A 15,799-nucleotide genomic window follows, 5' to 3' on the forward strand; every position below is an offset into this window, starting at 1 on the left:
ATACAACGCTCCATATTTGTTTTGTTTTTTATTTTTCGAAATCTCCTCTCCAGTGATCAATATTCAGTTATTAATTTTATATTTATATTTTACATGTATGGAAGTTATGGTATTTCAGGTTTCTTATAACCATTGTACAAGCACACAAATAAAATGAAGAGCTGTGGAGAATTTGCAACATGGCTTAATTCAGTATGAACTGGTCCATTAAAAAAAAAAAAAGGTTGGAAAATCTCGAAAATGCCTTGAAAACTTTAACTTTTTGAGTTCTTAACTTTCCTTATATTAAAATGATCCCATCACTTGATTTATTTGTCTTACCTTACTCAAGCCTTGGGACTGTCTTTGGACAATATGCTGGTCATATCTAAAATTTATTACTTACCTTTAAATGAGGGGGATTGAAGGTTACCTGATTTTCAACAATCTGAGTCACCCTTAAATTTGACCGATACTTTAGAATTGTCTCATGATACTGTTGTAACTAAATGAGCTACTTTGTTGGTTTCATTTACCTTTACCTCAGTTAAAAATTCTCTATTAAGGCTTTTCCTTCTAAATCGTTCCTTGTTGATTCATGGCCAAAAAATTTGGATTTACCCCGATTTAGCAAGGGCCACTCAGTAACGTAGAAAAAAATGTCATGATATGAAAATGGAGGTTTTGTCACGAGGAGCCAAATTCACGTTGAGATATCTATGTAAATGTTTGATATATTATTTGAATTCTAAATATGTGTTTTTTGAGCCTTCATAACTACGGTCGTTCCTCGATTCCCATTCCTGAAGAACTCCCTTCATTAGGATTAGCTGCATAGTATTATTTGGTGGACTATTTTCGGGATTTGTTCTTTTTTCCTTTTACTTTGGGAAACTGCTCATTCTTACACTTGTTCTCTTTTGTTTCCTTTAAATGGAGATTACAAAGTTTGATAGTGTTTAAATACTTGATTGTGGTAATGTATTACCTGATTATATTTGATTTTTATATGTTTTTCTCCATAATTCTGAACAAGAGGATTCTTGTGATTTTTTTTTTGTAAATGTATAAAATTAAAATAATAAAAAAAACCAACCCAAAACAAATAAATTGAAGGAGCTGAAAGACAACATATAATCCTAATTCGTTTATTTATTTATTTATTTTTAGTTTTTATATACCGATCTTCTTGCATTAGATACAAATCAAACCGGTTTACAATGAACAAAAAACTTGCCTGTAGGCGATACATGGAACCATGAACGTATAAGAAAAAACTCTGGGTAACATAGTCAGAAAGTTAACTGACCAGGAAAACAATTAGAATTACATAGTAATAAAGGTCACAATAAGTGATCTATCCAATTAATTGTGCATGGATCCATTAGGGGGTAGGAAATAAGATGATAAGCAGAGGGCTAGGAATAGAGGAAAGATAAGCAGAATAAGACTAAAGGGTATCTGAGGGTCTCTTCAAGGGAACATGAGTTAGAGAAAAAAGTGAAAAATGAGAGAGAATGTATAACAAACCAAACCGTACTTGTGAAGAGAAATGAGCAGGGAAGTGTTGCGAAAAATGGAGAGAATGTGTTAGCTAAAATGAGGGTTCTGGAAACGCAAGGTTGAATAACCATGTTTTTAGTTTTTTCTTGAAGGAGATGGGGCAAGGGTCCTGTCGGAGGTCTGGTGGGAGAGTGTTCCATTGTCTGGGACCTGCTGTAGAAAAGGCCCTGTTCTTTAGAGATGTTTTAGCTTGAGGGATGAAGAGAGTGCCTTGGTATGCTCTTCTCATTGGTCTAGTGGAGTTATTAGGGCAACCTGGAAGGTGAGATCGATTGGGGCAAGGTTGTGAAGAGTTTTGTGCATGATGGTCAGCACTTTGTAGAGGATTCTATATTTGATGGGGAGCCAGTGAAGGTTGTAAAGGATGGGTAACTTTCCAGTATATTGAAATTTTTAGTATTACTGTTGCTGTAATATAGTTAAAAGAACACCGGCTGGCCAGGAACAGAGGCGAGCTGGAACTTCACCTGTGCCGACCCTCATTCCCCGCAGGTTGAGCCCTTGGGTGTCTAGGGCCGGTAGGACTTAGGAGTGCCCCTGTGTGGATGGTCCCAAAGAGGGTAGGTGAGAGCATGCAGAGAGTGTTAGAGAGATTAGGCATAGTTCGAGACAGGAACACTCCAGGAGGCGAGAGGAGAAAGAGTCTCAGGGAGTACAAGACCTCTGCAGCTCTGAAGAGAGTAGTGCCAGACCATGTGGGAGTGGCCTCGAGATGAGGAGACGCAGATGAAGAGGCATGAGCTGTAGTCCGCTGGAGAAAGGCTAGAGCGGGGAACCCGCTGAAGCAGGTGCCTGGAGGGTAGCAGTGCTGGGGTACTGCCCGGGACACGGCAAGCTGATGACAGAGCCTCTGTAGTGGTAGCATAGAGGGATGCCCCGAGGAGTGAGGCACCGAGACTCAGTCTGGAGATGTACTGTGCTGAGCCTGCTCATGAAGAGAGAAGGCACTGTGGCAAAAGTCCTCAAGGAGGAGCACCATGGAGATTCTCAGGAGTTGCGGGTACTGCGGCTGGAGCTCACAGGTAGAATGGTGCTGGACCTTGCCCCCAGGAGCGGAAAGTGCTAAGAGAGAGTCCAATAAGGGTGCGCTGAGCCTGGCCCCGAGAAGCAGGAAGCACTGAGAGAGAGTCCAGTAAGATTGCGCTGAGCCTGGCCCCGAGGAGCGGGAAGTGCTGAGAGAGAGTACAGTAAGGTTGTGCTGAGCCTGGCCCCGAGGAGCGGGAAGTGCTGAGAGAGAGTACAGTAAAGTTGTGCTGAGCCTGGCCCCGAGGAGCGGGAAGCGCTGAGAGAGAGTACAGTAAGGTTGCGCTGAGCCAGGGCCCGCAGAGCGGGAGACGCTGAGAGAGAAACCCGGAAGAAGCGCAGAGGTCCGACGACAGGAACAACCGGTCGTGGAGAGAAAATGGCACCAATAAGAACCATGGAACTTGTTGCCAAGTCGGTTAATGGAGGCTAGAGGTGAAGCTTAAATACTCCGGGTCAATGATGTCATCAGCCGGGAACAAACCCAGAGTCCCCACCATAGGCCCTTTAAAGGAAGGGCAGATAGTGTGCGCGTGCGCCTAGAGAGGCCCAGGATCGGAATGCTGGTCAGTGGCGTCCCAGCCACCACATGGAGTGCAGAGAGATGGGAGGAATGCGGTGGTGGTGACTGGCCACCGCCATGAGAGCACCGGAATTGGAGAACCAGGCATGTCATGACGTGAGTTGAGCCTGCCGCGAACAGCAGCGGCCGGTGGTCATATAACACAAGTAGCTTGTGCCCACAATAAGTTTCAATGTACGGATGCATATTTTCCATTTCAGAATTATTGCAATGCCCATGAATAATTTGAAAATTGCCCTCTATTTTAGTTTCAACAACTGATAATGTCATCATTCAGTTGTGCTCAACATGCAACCTACTCTTCGGTTTTTAGCATTGCTACACTCTCAAACTGCTCTTGCATATTTGATATTGCCACTCATTTCCAATATAATAAACTGACCCTGCCAGCACTGATGAGTAGACAATGTAGAATTGCCTCCTGATTTTAGATAGATGCAAACCTTGTACACCCACCACAAAAATGACTACCAAAGAAGTTTGGTTTACGGGAATCTGGTATTATAAAAATTATTGTTATTACTTTGGAACAAAATTCTTGCATCATAGGAGAGGACCAAAATGTCCTATCTTGGAGAGGAACTGGACGAAGCTTGCAGTCCAAGTATTTGACTATACCTTTTGAATTTCTCTTGCAGGTTTATACCTGCTTAGTTTGTTTCCCATATTGTGCTGGTTTTTAGTTCTCTATTTTTAATTGGTTTTTTTTTCTAATATTTGTTCAGTTTATTCTGTTGTGGCTTGATAGAAGTTGCTCCATGGAAATTGATAACAGGGAACTAGGAGTATGCCCATATTTCAGGTTCCTCAGACCCTGCCTTTTTCCAAAAAATACATCAAACACAATTATTGGAACAATTATAGGCTGCAGCTTTATTAACTTGTAACATGAAACTTGAACTAAAAGCATTTACACAACCCAGCAGCCCCCTCAGCCATTTGCCATATTACGAACAAAGCAGTTCTTCCAACCAACGAGCCACTTAAAACACATCTGTACCGCTGGGGGGGGGGTCACGAGTCACCCGCTATACCACTCGCTGGGAAGGGGTCATGAATCACCCACCATACCACTAGCTGGCAAGGGGTCATGAGTCATCCGCCATACCACTAGCTGGAAACCCCATAAAATAATTCACCTTAGCTCCCCTGTGGTACTTTGTCACTCTTGCCCACATCCTACCAGCCAGGTGGATAGCATATGGACAAGCAGCAAAGCATTACCATGACACATTTTCAAGGCTCAGGTACTCGCCACAGGCACTGGGAGATAAATATATCTATCCTGTCCCCCCTTCCACAAAGCTGCAGCCTATGTACAATAATGATCAATGTCCTGTTCCAAAGCTTCTTGTATATCATTCAGAAAAGATACCCACATCTGACAAAAGTATATCATCCCTTCTGTACAAACTTGCAAACTCTGTATCTACGCAGTCAGGTCAAATTTGCTTCCCCTTCCCTTACACTCATTCCAAATTTGCCTATTCACTTTAATAAACTCCCTACTCCTCCTTCTCTCATTCTTATAACAATGCCTTTAGATTACAGCAGACCAAGAAATTACTAATCCAGGAAGAGATTCCAAGATAACACTAAAATATTTTTTAATTGCTCTAATTAATTGCTTACAAGTCCCAGGACATTCCCTCCCAACAATATTTTCAGATGCTGCTTTCTGGATATGGTGTCCCAATACATGCAATAATTGAAACCAACGCAAATTTCAATTTCCTAGCCAGTGCAATGACACTCCTCGTGATGCCAGGCCTAAGAGGATGCCAAACAGCAGATTCCTCGTTCTCCAACCTGTCCAGCACACATAGGAATGACCCACTAATCATACGGACCATTAAACTCTCCCTGCATCTGGACCATTAAACTCTCCCTGCATCATTAAACAATAAAACCTTTTAACCAATGTTTGAGATAAAAGCCCAGAACACCATCTCTCAATGTGCATAATTGCTATAACAGGCAAGCTGAGCCTTGCTGCACACGTTGCCACCCCATGCGAAAGGAACGACTCCCAAGACTTGATACATCCAAATCCAAAACAGAAATAGATCTACACAAAATCATTGTAAACTATAATCGAGATAATGAAGCACCATCAAGGCACTGCAAAAAATATTCCTCGAGTGAGGCTGCACTTTCAAATATTGTCAAACATTCAAAACAGAACATGTTACTGATCCTACAATTTTATTTAAAACTAACTCTTCACCCCTTTTTTCCTGATTAGTCTTTGATCTGTGCACCAATAACCTAATGTGGTCATCTGAAACTGATACATTCTCCCACAACAAAAACCTGCCTTTTCTATCCCATTTTGAATCTGCTACCAATTCACCAATCCTAAATGCTCCAAAAAATGCTAATGAAAAAGCAACCTGAAATAAACTAGCTTTAAAATCACTACTGTAGAATCTCCCTAAGACATGCCATAACTTCTCCAATATATCATGTGGGGTAGAGGGGTATGGGAGTTCCCTCCCATTAATTGCACATTTTGGAAAGGGCCCGGCTATGCGAGTAAACCCCGTTATGTGCAGAAGTGCCTGGCCAGTAAAAGGGCCAGGGCCGAGGGGGAGGGGCATGGGCGGGCTGTGGCAGCGCCATTAGACGCTGTCCCAGGGAAGTGCGCACTGGCAGCCGGCCGGCACATGGAAGATACTTCTGATCCAGAGGTGCAGTAAGTATCCAGAGGCTGTCGGCGCACGCTTCCTCGGGACGGTTCTAATGGCGCTGTCCCAGGCTGCCCCTGTCCCTCCCCGCCTAGACCGCACCCCCCCCCCCCCGGCCCGCCCCTTTTACTTGGCCTGGCACTTCTGCACGTAACAGGGTTTACTTGTGTAGCTGGGACCTTTCCAAAATGCGCATGGTGCACGCAGGGCTCAGCCTGCGTGTAACCTCCAATTAAGGAGCGGACTGGGAGGGAACTTCCCTACCCAAACTCCCTCCCTCTTCCCTTCTCCTCCCCATCCCCTTAACCCATCCCAGATACTTACATTTTTTTTTGTTTTACTGCTTACTCTTCCCCTGGCGTAGAAGTACTTTGTACACGCCAGCCACACGCGTAAGTGGTGATTTTTATGTGGGTGGCCGATTGAAAATTCAGCCAAATTATTGGCGATACCTCCACAAAAAGGAACAACAAAAGCAAACTCAAATCCCTCTTCTTTCAATTTAGCATCCTGTTTCTTATTATACTTGGTCAACCACGGCTTCATCACCTGAACCTTAACCACCTGGGAACTCACTGAAAATCAATATCATCATTTACGTTGCTGTCCTCCTCACTCCTGGCCTCTCTTTGCATGTTTAAAGGCTGGGTTATTGGCAAAGCAGTTTGCGCATGCATGGCGAAATTTACAATCTGATAAGGCACAAACTGATCTGTTAAATTTCCAACAAACCTCGTGACTCCCAGCAGGTTAATGACCTGTGCCAACTGCTGCTGACCCAGCCCGAAAGGACCAACCCAGTAGGCACAGCGGCACTCTGACCTTTACCCCCCACATAACTAGACTGAGCCAGGGCCTGCTGTGTCATATGTAACAACCAATTAGCAAACAGCACCAAAAAATATTTTTGGGGAAATTATATTATCAATGATCAATTCCCATGCAATTCCCCCTTGAGAAATTATTTTAGCATAAAATCTATCAATTTATTGATGCTCATAAATCGTGAGTCATTTCAATTCAAAGCACTACTTCACTGGGAGGCCATCGAGCCAATGTGTTGACCCGAACTAACTTCCCAATTAACTACAAAAGAGAAAAATTTTTTTTAAAGGAATGGAGGAAGGGTTTCATATATCTGAGTTTAAAACCCCCACCAGGGTGAACTCAATCGGATTTAAATGCGATTTTTCATTAAATAAAACACTTCAAGGGTGTAGGCTTGTTGCACACTATCTAAAAAGAACAAATAAAAAATAAGGGACGGAGGAGGTTTGGTTTATGATTATACATACACTGATTGAGTTCACCCTGGTGGGGGTTTTAAACTCAGATATATGAAACCCTTCCTCCATTCCTTTAAAAAAAATTTTTCTCTTTTGTAGTTAATTGGGAAGTTAGTTCGGGTCAACACATTGGCTCGATGGCCTCCCAGTGAAGTAGTGCTTTGAATTGAAATGACTCACGATTTATGAGCATCAATAAATTGATAGATTTTATGCTAAAATAATTTCTCAAGGGGGAATTGCATGGGAATTGATCATATGTAACAACCATGCATTCACATCTTGCCTGCCCGAGGACCTATACTTATTCTCTTCTATTTTATCTTTAAATTTTTCATCATAATTTAACCATGCCCAATGATATGTAGATGTAATTTTAGAAGCATAAGCAAACACATGGGTCCATAAGGGAGATCATATCTCTTATAAGCATTTGCTAAATACAAAAAAAGCTCCCTCCCTGTTAACTATATTTTGGGGTATTCTCCTTTCTCTCCCAAAATCCTTATCCTTCTTTTTTATTCTTTTCATCCCCTTTTTTTTGTTACAACCCTCTAATAATTTAAATATATCAGTGTACATGTGCTTCCTAATCTTCTCTCGCAGTGACCGAGGTGCTGACTCCCATAATTCAGTCAATGTAACTAATGCAGGTGGCCCCCTTTCTGGAGCCAGCTGACTATCACCCTGAACCTTCTCTGTTTTTATGCTTTTTCTTCTTTCCCTTACCCCCACTCTTCTGATTTCCCACACCCTCACCATCTACCTGCACACCCAAAGAATTTATTCCTGAATCACCTACTGTCGCAGAATCCCTCCCAATAAGCACCCGTGACATACCTTGCCTCACAGTGGCATCCACCAGATGACTTGCTTTTTTTTAGGGGGCAGGAGAGAGATCAAGACAAGAGAGCAGGGTAGCCCTGCTTTTTAAAACAATTTATAGTTGGGAGGGAGGGGTATGTATCGCCAGGCTTTTATTTTGTAATTTACAGTCAGGAGGGAAGAAGGGATTGGGGATTGGGGCAGCCTGGCTTTTGCCTTTTTCATTCAAGAGGACTGGTGGCTGAACAGATAAGAGCATTTGATGTGTCATGGTGGATCAGACCAAACATCCATGAAGCCCAGCATTCTGTCTCTGACAGTGGCCAGCATACATCATTAGGAAGCACCTGGCAGATCCCAAAGCATAAGTCCAGATCTATAGTGCTCACTTCCAGTGATAAGCAGTGGGGTTTTCTACATCTGTCTGGCTAATACTGGTTTATGGAATTTTTCCTCCAGGAACTTGTCCAAACTCCTTTAAAACCAATTATGCTAGATGCCTTGACCTCATCATCTGGCAACACATTCTACTTCTTAATTGTGTGTTCAGTGAAAATATACTTTCTCCAATTTGTTTGTACTTGCTAGTTTCATGAAGCATGTTTTTATTTTACTACTGTTTCACCCCACTCATGATTTTAGAAACCTCTGTCAAATTGTTTCTTCTTCATACTGAATCCTGTTTCACATTTCTTAATAAAGGAGGTGTTCTACCTCCTTAATTAATTTTGTTGTCCTTCTCTATACTTTTTCTAGCTCCATGATATCTTTGAGATGGTGAGATTAGAACTACAGACAGTATTTGAGGTGTGGTCACACCATGGATCTATTCATAAGTTTTATGATAGTCACAGTTGTAGTCTCCATTCCTTTACAAAACATCCTTAACATTGTGCTTGCTTTTCTGACCACAACTGCTGCACACAGAGCTGAGGATGTCAACATATTGTCCATAATATGCATCCACAGCCTCCCCAGCCCTGGCTGACCTAGGAAGCAGAAGATCCAACCCAGGGATCTTCCATGGGGCATTCTATAGCACTTACCTGGTGAGCCACTCAGTCAGCCAGGTATTCTAGTTTTATTGCTGTGAAAATGTCTTGGTATCCCTAGCTCCCACTGCTCCTCCACAGAAATCAGGGCTGCCATTCTGTCTCCACAGTGAGCATGGAGCCCACAATTGAAGCTGAGTTGTGTACCCACAGGCTACACCTTCTCCGGGCTTCCACATGAGGGTTGGGGGGACTGACTCACTGCCTTATGATCAGTGATTTTGGTTACAGCATAGGTAGAGTGGCAAGCCTGAATTCTGCATAGAGATGGCGGGAGGGAATTGGGGGGGGGGGGGGGGGGGAGAGAGGAGAGCTAGATTAGATGTCCCACAGGACGAAAGGGGGCAGGAACTTTGTTGCTCCTAAAATTCTGCCACCCTAGTGTGCCTATTGGAAAATCCAGGCCTGCTACAATTTACTCTGGAGACTTGGTTTCTTCTAGCAAAGTCCATTTATATTCAAGAACATAAGAAATTGCCATGCTGGGTCAGACCAAGGGTTCAGCAAGCCCAGCATCCTGTTTCCAACAGAGGCCAAACCAAGCCACAAGAACCTGGCAATTACCCAAACAAAGAAACAAGAGATGGAAGCCCATGCTTCGACCATGGTTTAAGATCATTTAAACCTTCCCTCAAACACTTATAAGTACATTTTCATAGGGATTCCATGTGGAATATTTAGAATAATGCTACAGCTCACGCACTAGTATTTTCAGTGACACAAGAACTAGAGTTATCTTTGACTAAAGAGGTCCAAAATAAAGGGAATTTAATTGTTATATTGTGCTTGAACCTGATAATTTAAGTTATGCATATTTCTTTTAGAATATCTCTAAACTTTTTAAGGATAGTCATATCTGAATTTTCCTTGATGTATGTCGTATAACACAGAGTAGGAGAGAGTTTTTTTTAGTTATGCAGTCTGAAATTGCTAACCTAGGAACTACTTTTTCTTTGAAATATCCAGTTAAATAGTATTACCTATAGGCATGTTCATTATGGCATACATTTTAAAAGCAACGCGCAGCCGTCCATGTACGTGTGGTTCTCGCATGTGCGAGTGGCGCGCGCAGAGGAGGGAATTTTCGGTAAATACGCATGGTGATGCAATCGGACCTCCCTCAGTTCTCTCCATCTGTTCCAATGTATCTCATGCATATTCATTGTGGGTATCCTGAAAACCCGACTGGCTGTGGGATCCCCAGGACAGGTTTACCCAGATAAGTTTCCCGTTCCTGGCATATTCAGTATGGACCTTTAAACAGCAGTTGTTTTCCATCTTATTCTAATTTTTGTGTTTTTGTAAGTATTGTAATTTTCTTGGTTCTGCTCCCCCCGTCCCCATCATGTTAGTGGGTTTCTTGTTCCCACCCTCACCTTTTAGTGGCATTATTATCTGTCAACTACAGAACTTTGCATTATACACATATGTTTGTTTCAAGCACTCAGATGAAAAGATTAACATAGAAACGTGATGGCAGAAAAAGACTATATCTAGCCTGCCCATCCACACCAACTACTCAGCTCTGCAAGACCTATCCTTCCCTCATAGATCCCCTGTGCTTATCCCATGCTGCCTTGAATTCAGATACTGTCCTTGTCTCCAGTGGGAGGCTGTTTCATGCATCCACCACCCAATATGCAGAGAAACTTAAACGTGTATGGGATGTTTGCACATACGTTTACCTGGACTGAATGAAGTTGTTCCTGGGAGCAGGGGCTTTGGACTTACACACATGCTTTGTAATATTTGACATTAATTTTAAAAGCAGCGTGCGGCCGTCCATGTGTGCTTGGTTCCCAGCGTGTGCACATGGGGGGGAATTTTTGCTAAATACATGTGGCGACACAATCGGGCCTCCCCCACTTCCCTAACCCCCTACCTAACCTTCCTCCCTCTTTCCCTCTCCTCCTTGCCCCTAAACCTAACTAACCCCAAAATCGTTATTTCAGTACTTACTGCACCTCTGTAGCAGAAGTAATCTGCACGCACTGGCCGGCTGCCAGCATGAGCTTCCCCGGGACAGCGTCAAGGGACGCTGTCCCGGCCCGTCCCTGCCCCTCCCCGCCCCCTGGCCAGCCCTTTCTGAGAGACCCGGCACTTGTGCACGTACTGGGGTTTATGTGTGTGGCCAGGCCCATTAAAAAATGCGCACGGCACGCGCAAGGCCCGTCCACGCACATAAACTCCGGTATTTGTGCGTGTGGGCCTTTGAAAATTTACTTGCAAGTGTATAGGTTTTCAGGAAAAGTTTATGGGCACCAAATAGCAGGTATAACTTGTGCAAGGTAGATTTGGTGGGATCATTTTAAAAGCGGGCGTATATGCATAAGTCTGCTTTGAAAACTGGTGTAACTTGTGTACTTATTTAGATCATAAGTTATGCAGGATGTTTGAAAATTACCCTTCCTTGGTGCTTGTGTTATTTCAAAAGTACATGACAACTTTTAGCATTTTCCTGTATTAATTTAATGCAGCTTAATATCTTTATACCTTTTGGGAATCCATGAAAAAACCCCCCAAATACGTATGTATAGCAATCCACAGTGAACTCTGTCATTTGCCATTTAAGTCCATGGTGAATTTGTAAATGTTTAGGAATTTCCATACATCCGTATCTGGATTGTGGATTGCAATATTTTTATATACACTGTATTGTCCTGTTATTATTTTTTCCTTTCTTTGTTCCTCTATAATTTTCCCACATTCAAAGATACAGGCATGATTGGTTATAGCTGTGTGGGTTGTCCTTTGTGACATCAAAGCTAATCTAAACCAATGAAATACCTGTGTGTGTGTTGTGGGCATGTCGTATGCTTAGACCAAGCTTTCATTGGAACTGGATGAGTACCTCTGTACTGTATGATTCTAGTCATGATCACTGCTGACGGAACATTTATGGCCTAATTTAACAATGATTTTCTCCTACTGTGCTGCACATAATAAAAGTGCCTGGTAAACTTGATCCTTAAATTAAGTTACACTGGGGCGGATTTTCAGAGCCCTGCTCGCCTAAATCCGCCCAAATCCGGGCGGATTTAGGCGAGCAGGGCCCTGCGCGCTGGTAAGCCTATTTTACATAGGCCTACCGGCGCGCGCAGAGCCCCGGGACTCGCGTAAGTCCCGGGGTTTTCGGAGGGGGCGTGTCGGGGGCGGGCCCGAACCGCGCGGCGTTTTCGGGGCGTGTCGGGAGCGTTCCGGGGGCGGGCCGGGGGCGTGGCTACGGCCCGGGGCGGCCCGGGGGCGTGGCCGCGCCCTCCGGACCCGCCCCCAGATCGCGTCCCGGCGCGCTAGCGGCCCGCTGGCGCGCGGGGATTTACTTCTCCCTCCGGGAGGCGTAAATCCCCCAACAAAGGTAGGGGGGGGGTTTAGACGGGGCCGGGCGGGTGGGTTAGGTAGGGGAAGGGAGGGGAAGGTGAGGGGAGGGCAAAAGAAAGTTCCCTCCGAGGCCGCTCCGATTTCGGAGCGGTCTCGGAGGGAACGGGGGTAGGCTGCGCGGCTCGGCGCGCGCCGGCTATACGAAATCAATAGCCTTGCGCGCGCCGATCCCGGATTTCAGCGGATACGCGCGGCTACGCGCGTATCTACTGAAATCCAGCGTACTTTTGTTGGCGCCTGGAGTGCCAACAAAAGTACGCCTATTCGCGGTTTTTGAAAATCTACCCCTATGTGAACAATAAAGGTCATAACAAGGGTCAATGATGTTATAATCTTCATTATTTAAATCCCCAGGAGACTGGCATTTCACTGAAAGGCAATTTTTCTGATGGGGACAAGAAATCAGTTGTGATGAATTGAGTTCTAGATGTGTGACATTCCAGTAATCAGGATTATACTGGGTTTTGTTTTTTTAAATAATGGTCATATATATAGGAAAATAAAGGCTAACCTGCATTTTTGCTAAACATAGGTCCGTAATCACTGAAATGCATGGATTAAAATTAAGGATGAGAAAATCTATTGCAATTTTGACTTCTGTGAAACCCCTACAACCTTCCAAATTGTCCTTGTCTTTTCCCTTCCTTTCTGTTCAACACTTCAGTACATTTGAGTGACATATTCTGCTAACACTTTTCTATTTAGCAAATGTTGTATTCCTCTTAAGTTTTTTCAGATGCAGTTGGATTTTGCCCAGTGAGCGCAAATAGAAAGAGATGGCACTGAATCTAAATTCAAACTATCATTTGTCGCCCCTAATTTTGACCAAACTGCAGATGACGATATAGGGTCAGATATAAAGTTTTGTGTAAAATCGGGGTGGGGTCTGATGGAGTACAAAAAGTATTCAAGTCATTTTGCATTTTAAACCATGACTTTTTTTTTTTACCTAAGGGTGTCATTTTCTACTTTTTGAAGAGAAAACTGTTCTCTGGGAAAAAACTGTGCAAGAAAAAAGCACTATAGAACTTTTTATTAAATCTTACTTTGTGGGCGAAAATCCCACAGCATTTTTTTATATGCATTTTTTAGTTGAATTACAGAATTTTGCACTTTGCCTGCAGCTTAAATTAGATCCGAGATTTGTTCGTAGATAAGCCAATATTTATCAATATGTTGCATGTGCTCCATTAATTGTTTTGTCTTTCCTTCAGTATATTTTTTTAGGCATTAGAAAAATCACTTTTCTACCACCTCGTTATACTAAATACAACTGTTTATTTTTTGTGCATTTGTCCATAGGTTGTATTGCAAGGACAGTAAATTCACCAAACCAGCATCTGCTAAGACCTGATGATGTCATCAGCTGTTGCTTGGACTTGAGTGCCCCAAGCATTTCCTTCCGAATAAATGGGCAGCCAGTACAAGGGATGTTTGAGAATTTCAACACGGATGGCCTTTTCTTTCCAGTTGTCAGTTTCTCAGCGGGAATAAAGTGAGTATCAATCATATATTTTTTGTTTCCCACTAACTACAGTAAACTAAGTAGAGGAGCATAACTCTTTCCTCACCCTGATTTCTTTTCATCTTCCATTTTCTATCTTGACATCTGTTTAAAAGACGGGTCAAAGCATCTGATATTTTTTAATAGTCTCCCAGACTATCTCAGTGCGTTTCATCACATACGTGGCAAAAACGTAGGATGGTAATTTTAAAACAAGCATGAGCATGCCCATATACGTGCATATGTGGGCTTGAGCTCACATGTGCATGAATTTTATATCGTCCGAGCAACTGCGCAGATATTCTGTAAAATACACGTGTTTGCATGTATGTTTGCTCCTAATTTTTAGCATTTGCATGAGGAAATGTTATTCACATGTTTTCCTTAGCACTTGTTGGCTTTTAACACGCAGAAGTCAGTTTAATTTATAGCATGCGTGCGTGAAGGAAATGACCAGTTTTACAAATTAGTCCACTAATTTCCCCAGTCTATCTCTGTGTCATCAAGACTCTTCTGGTTATTTTGCCTGCAATTCTCCCAGTTTCCCCTGACCCTTCACCCAGTCAGTATTTGGCAGTAAAGAGTTTTATTCTGACTTATACCTGATAAATAGCAGAAGTAAATATGTGCAGGTAACAGCCTGATGCGCGCTACGTACGCAGGATATACAATTGTAATTTATGCATGTTAATGTTGGTACGGCCCCTTTTTTGCACCAGCATATTTATTCCCACATCAGTATTTGTGTGGGTATGTGCGAGATTTATAAAATCGTACTTTGTATACACACATGCTATTTTGTGGATGCTCCTCTCTTTAAAAATTCACCTTTAAGCTTGGAAAATCTTTTATACACAATATCCTATTTGGTAGACCATACTACTATAATTCCATCTGTTGAACTTGTCCTTACTGCATATAATTTTTTAGATATTTGCTCATGACAGTCGCACTTTTCAAGGATTTATTTTTCACAATTTACAATAAATATAGTTGGGAAGCACATGCCCTTTATTTTGTGTGTGATAGATTCCTTTACCTTAACGGGCTCCTTAGAGTAGGGGTGTGAATCGTGTGATCGATCGTCTTAACGATCGATTTTGGCTGGGGGGGGAGGGAAATCTGATCGTCGTGTTTTTTTTTTTTTTTTTTTATATCGTTAAAAATCGTAAATCGGGGGAGGGCGGGAAAACCGGCACACCAAACCAACCCTAAAACCCACCCCGAACCTTTAAAACAAATCCCCCACCTTCCTGAACCCCCCCAAAAGGCGCTACCTTTGCACTCACTATGTCATACGGTCGCCCGTATGACATAGTGAGGGCAAAGGTAGCACCGGCGCCATTTTGAAGATTGGCAATACGGCCCGCATGCAGGAGGTTGCTCCTGGACCCCCGCTGGAGTTTTGGCAAGTCTTGTGGGGTCAGGAGGTCCCCCCCCAAGCTGGCCAAAAGTCCCTGGGGGTCCAGCGGGGGTCCGGGAGCGATCTTGCACCTTGCACGCGCCGAGCCCAAGGGGAGCCCCGAAGGCTTTCCCTGTTCCTTCCATGGCCGCTCCGAAATCGGAGCGACCTTGGAGGGAACTTTTTTTTGATTCCCCCCCCATCTTTCCCTCCCTTCCCCTATCTAACCCATCCCCCAGCCCTTACTAAATCCTCCCTTTACCTTTTTTTTCAGGTGTTTCGCCTGCCTGAGGCCTGAGACAGGCTTAACTTGCGCGCGCAGGCCGGCTGCCGGAGCACTCGGAACCGCCCCCGGCCTGCTGCCATGCCCCCGGCCCCTCCCCCGGCCCACCCATTTTGGGAAGCCTCAGGACATACGCACGTCCCGGGGCTTGCGCACGCCTCCAAGCCTATGCAAAATAGGTTCAGCGCGTGCAAGGGTAGGTTTTCGGGGGTTACGTGCGTATCTTACGTGCAT

The 15,799-nt window shown here is 43.7% G+C and overlaps 1 protein-coding gene across 1 annotated transcript in view; it reads left to right on the plus strand.

The window, feature by feature from the left end:
- Window positions 1-15,799, plus strand: part of RYR2 (ryanodine receptor 2) — a 1,771,220-nt gene that overhangs the window by 777,037 nt on the left and 978,384 nt on the right. The window contains 1 exon segment of the mRNA XM_029593907.1: window positions 13,679-13,871. Within this exon segment, the coding sequence (XP_029449767.1) occupies window positions 13,679-13,871 (193 nt within the window).

This window comes from Rhinatrema bivittatum, chromosome 3, assembly GCF_901001135.1.
Source record: "Rhinatrema bivittatum chromosome 3, aRhiBiv1.1, whole genome shotgun sequence".
NCBI lineage: Eukaryota > Metazoa > Chordata > Amphibia > Gymnophiona > Rhinatrematidae > Rhinatrema > Rhinatrema bivittatum.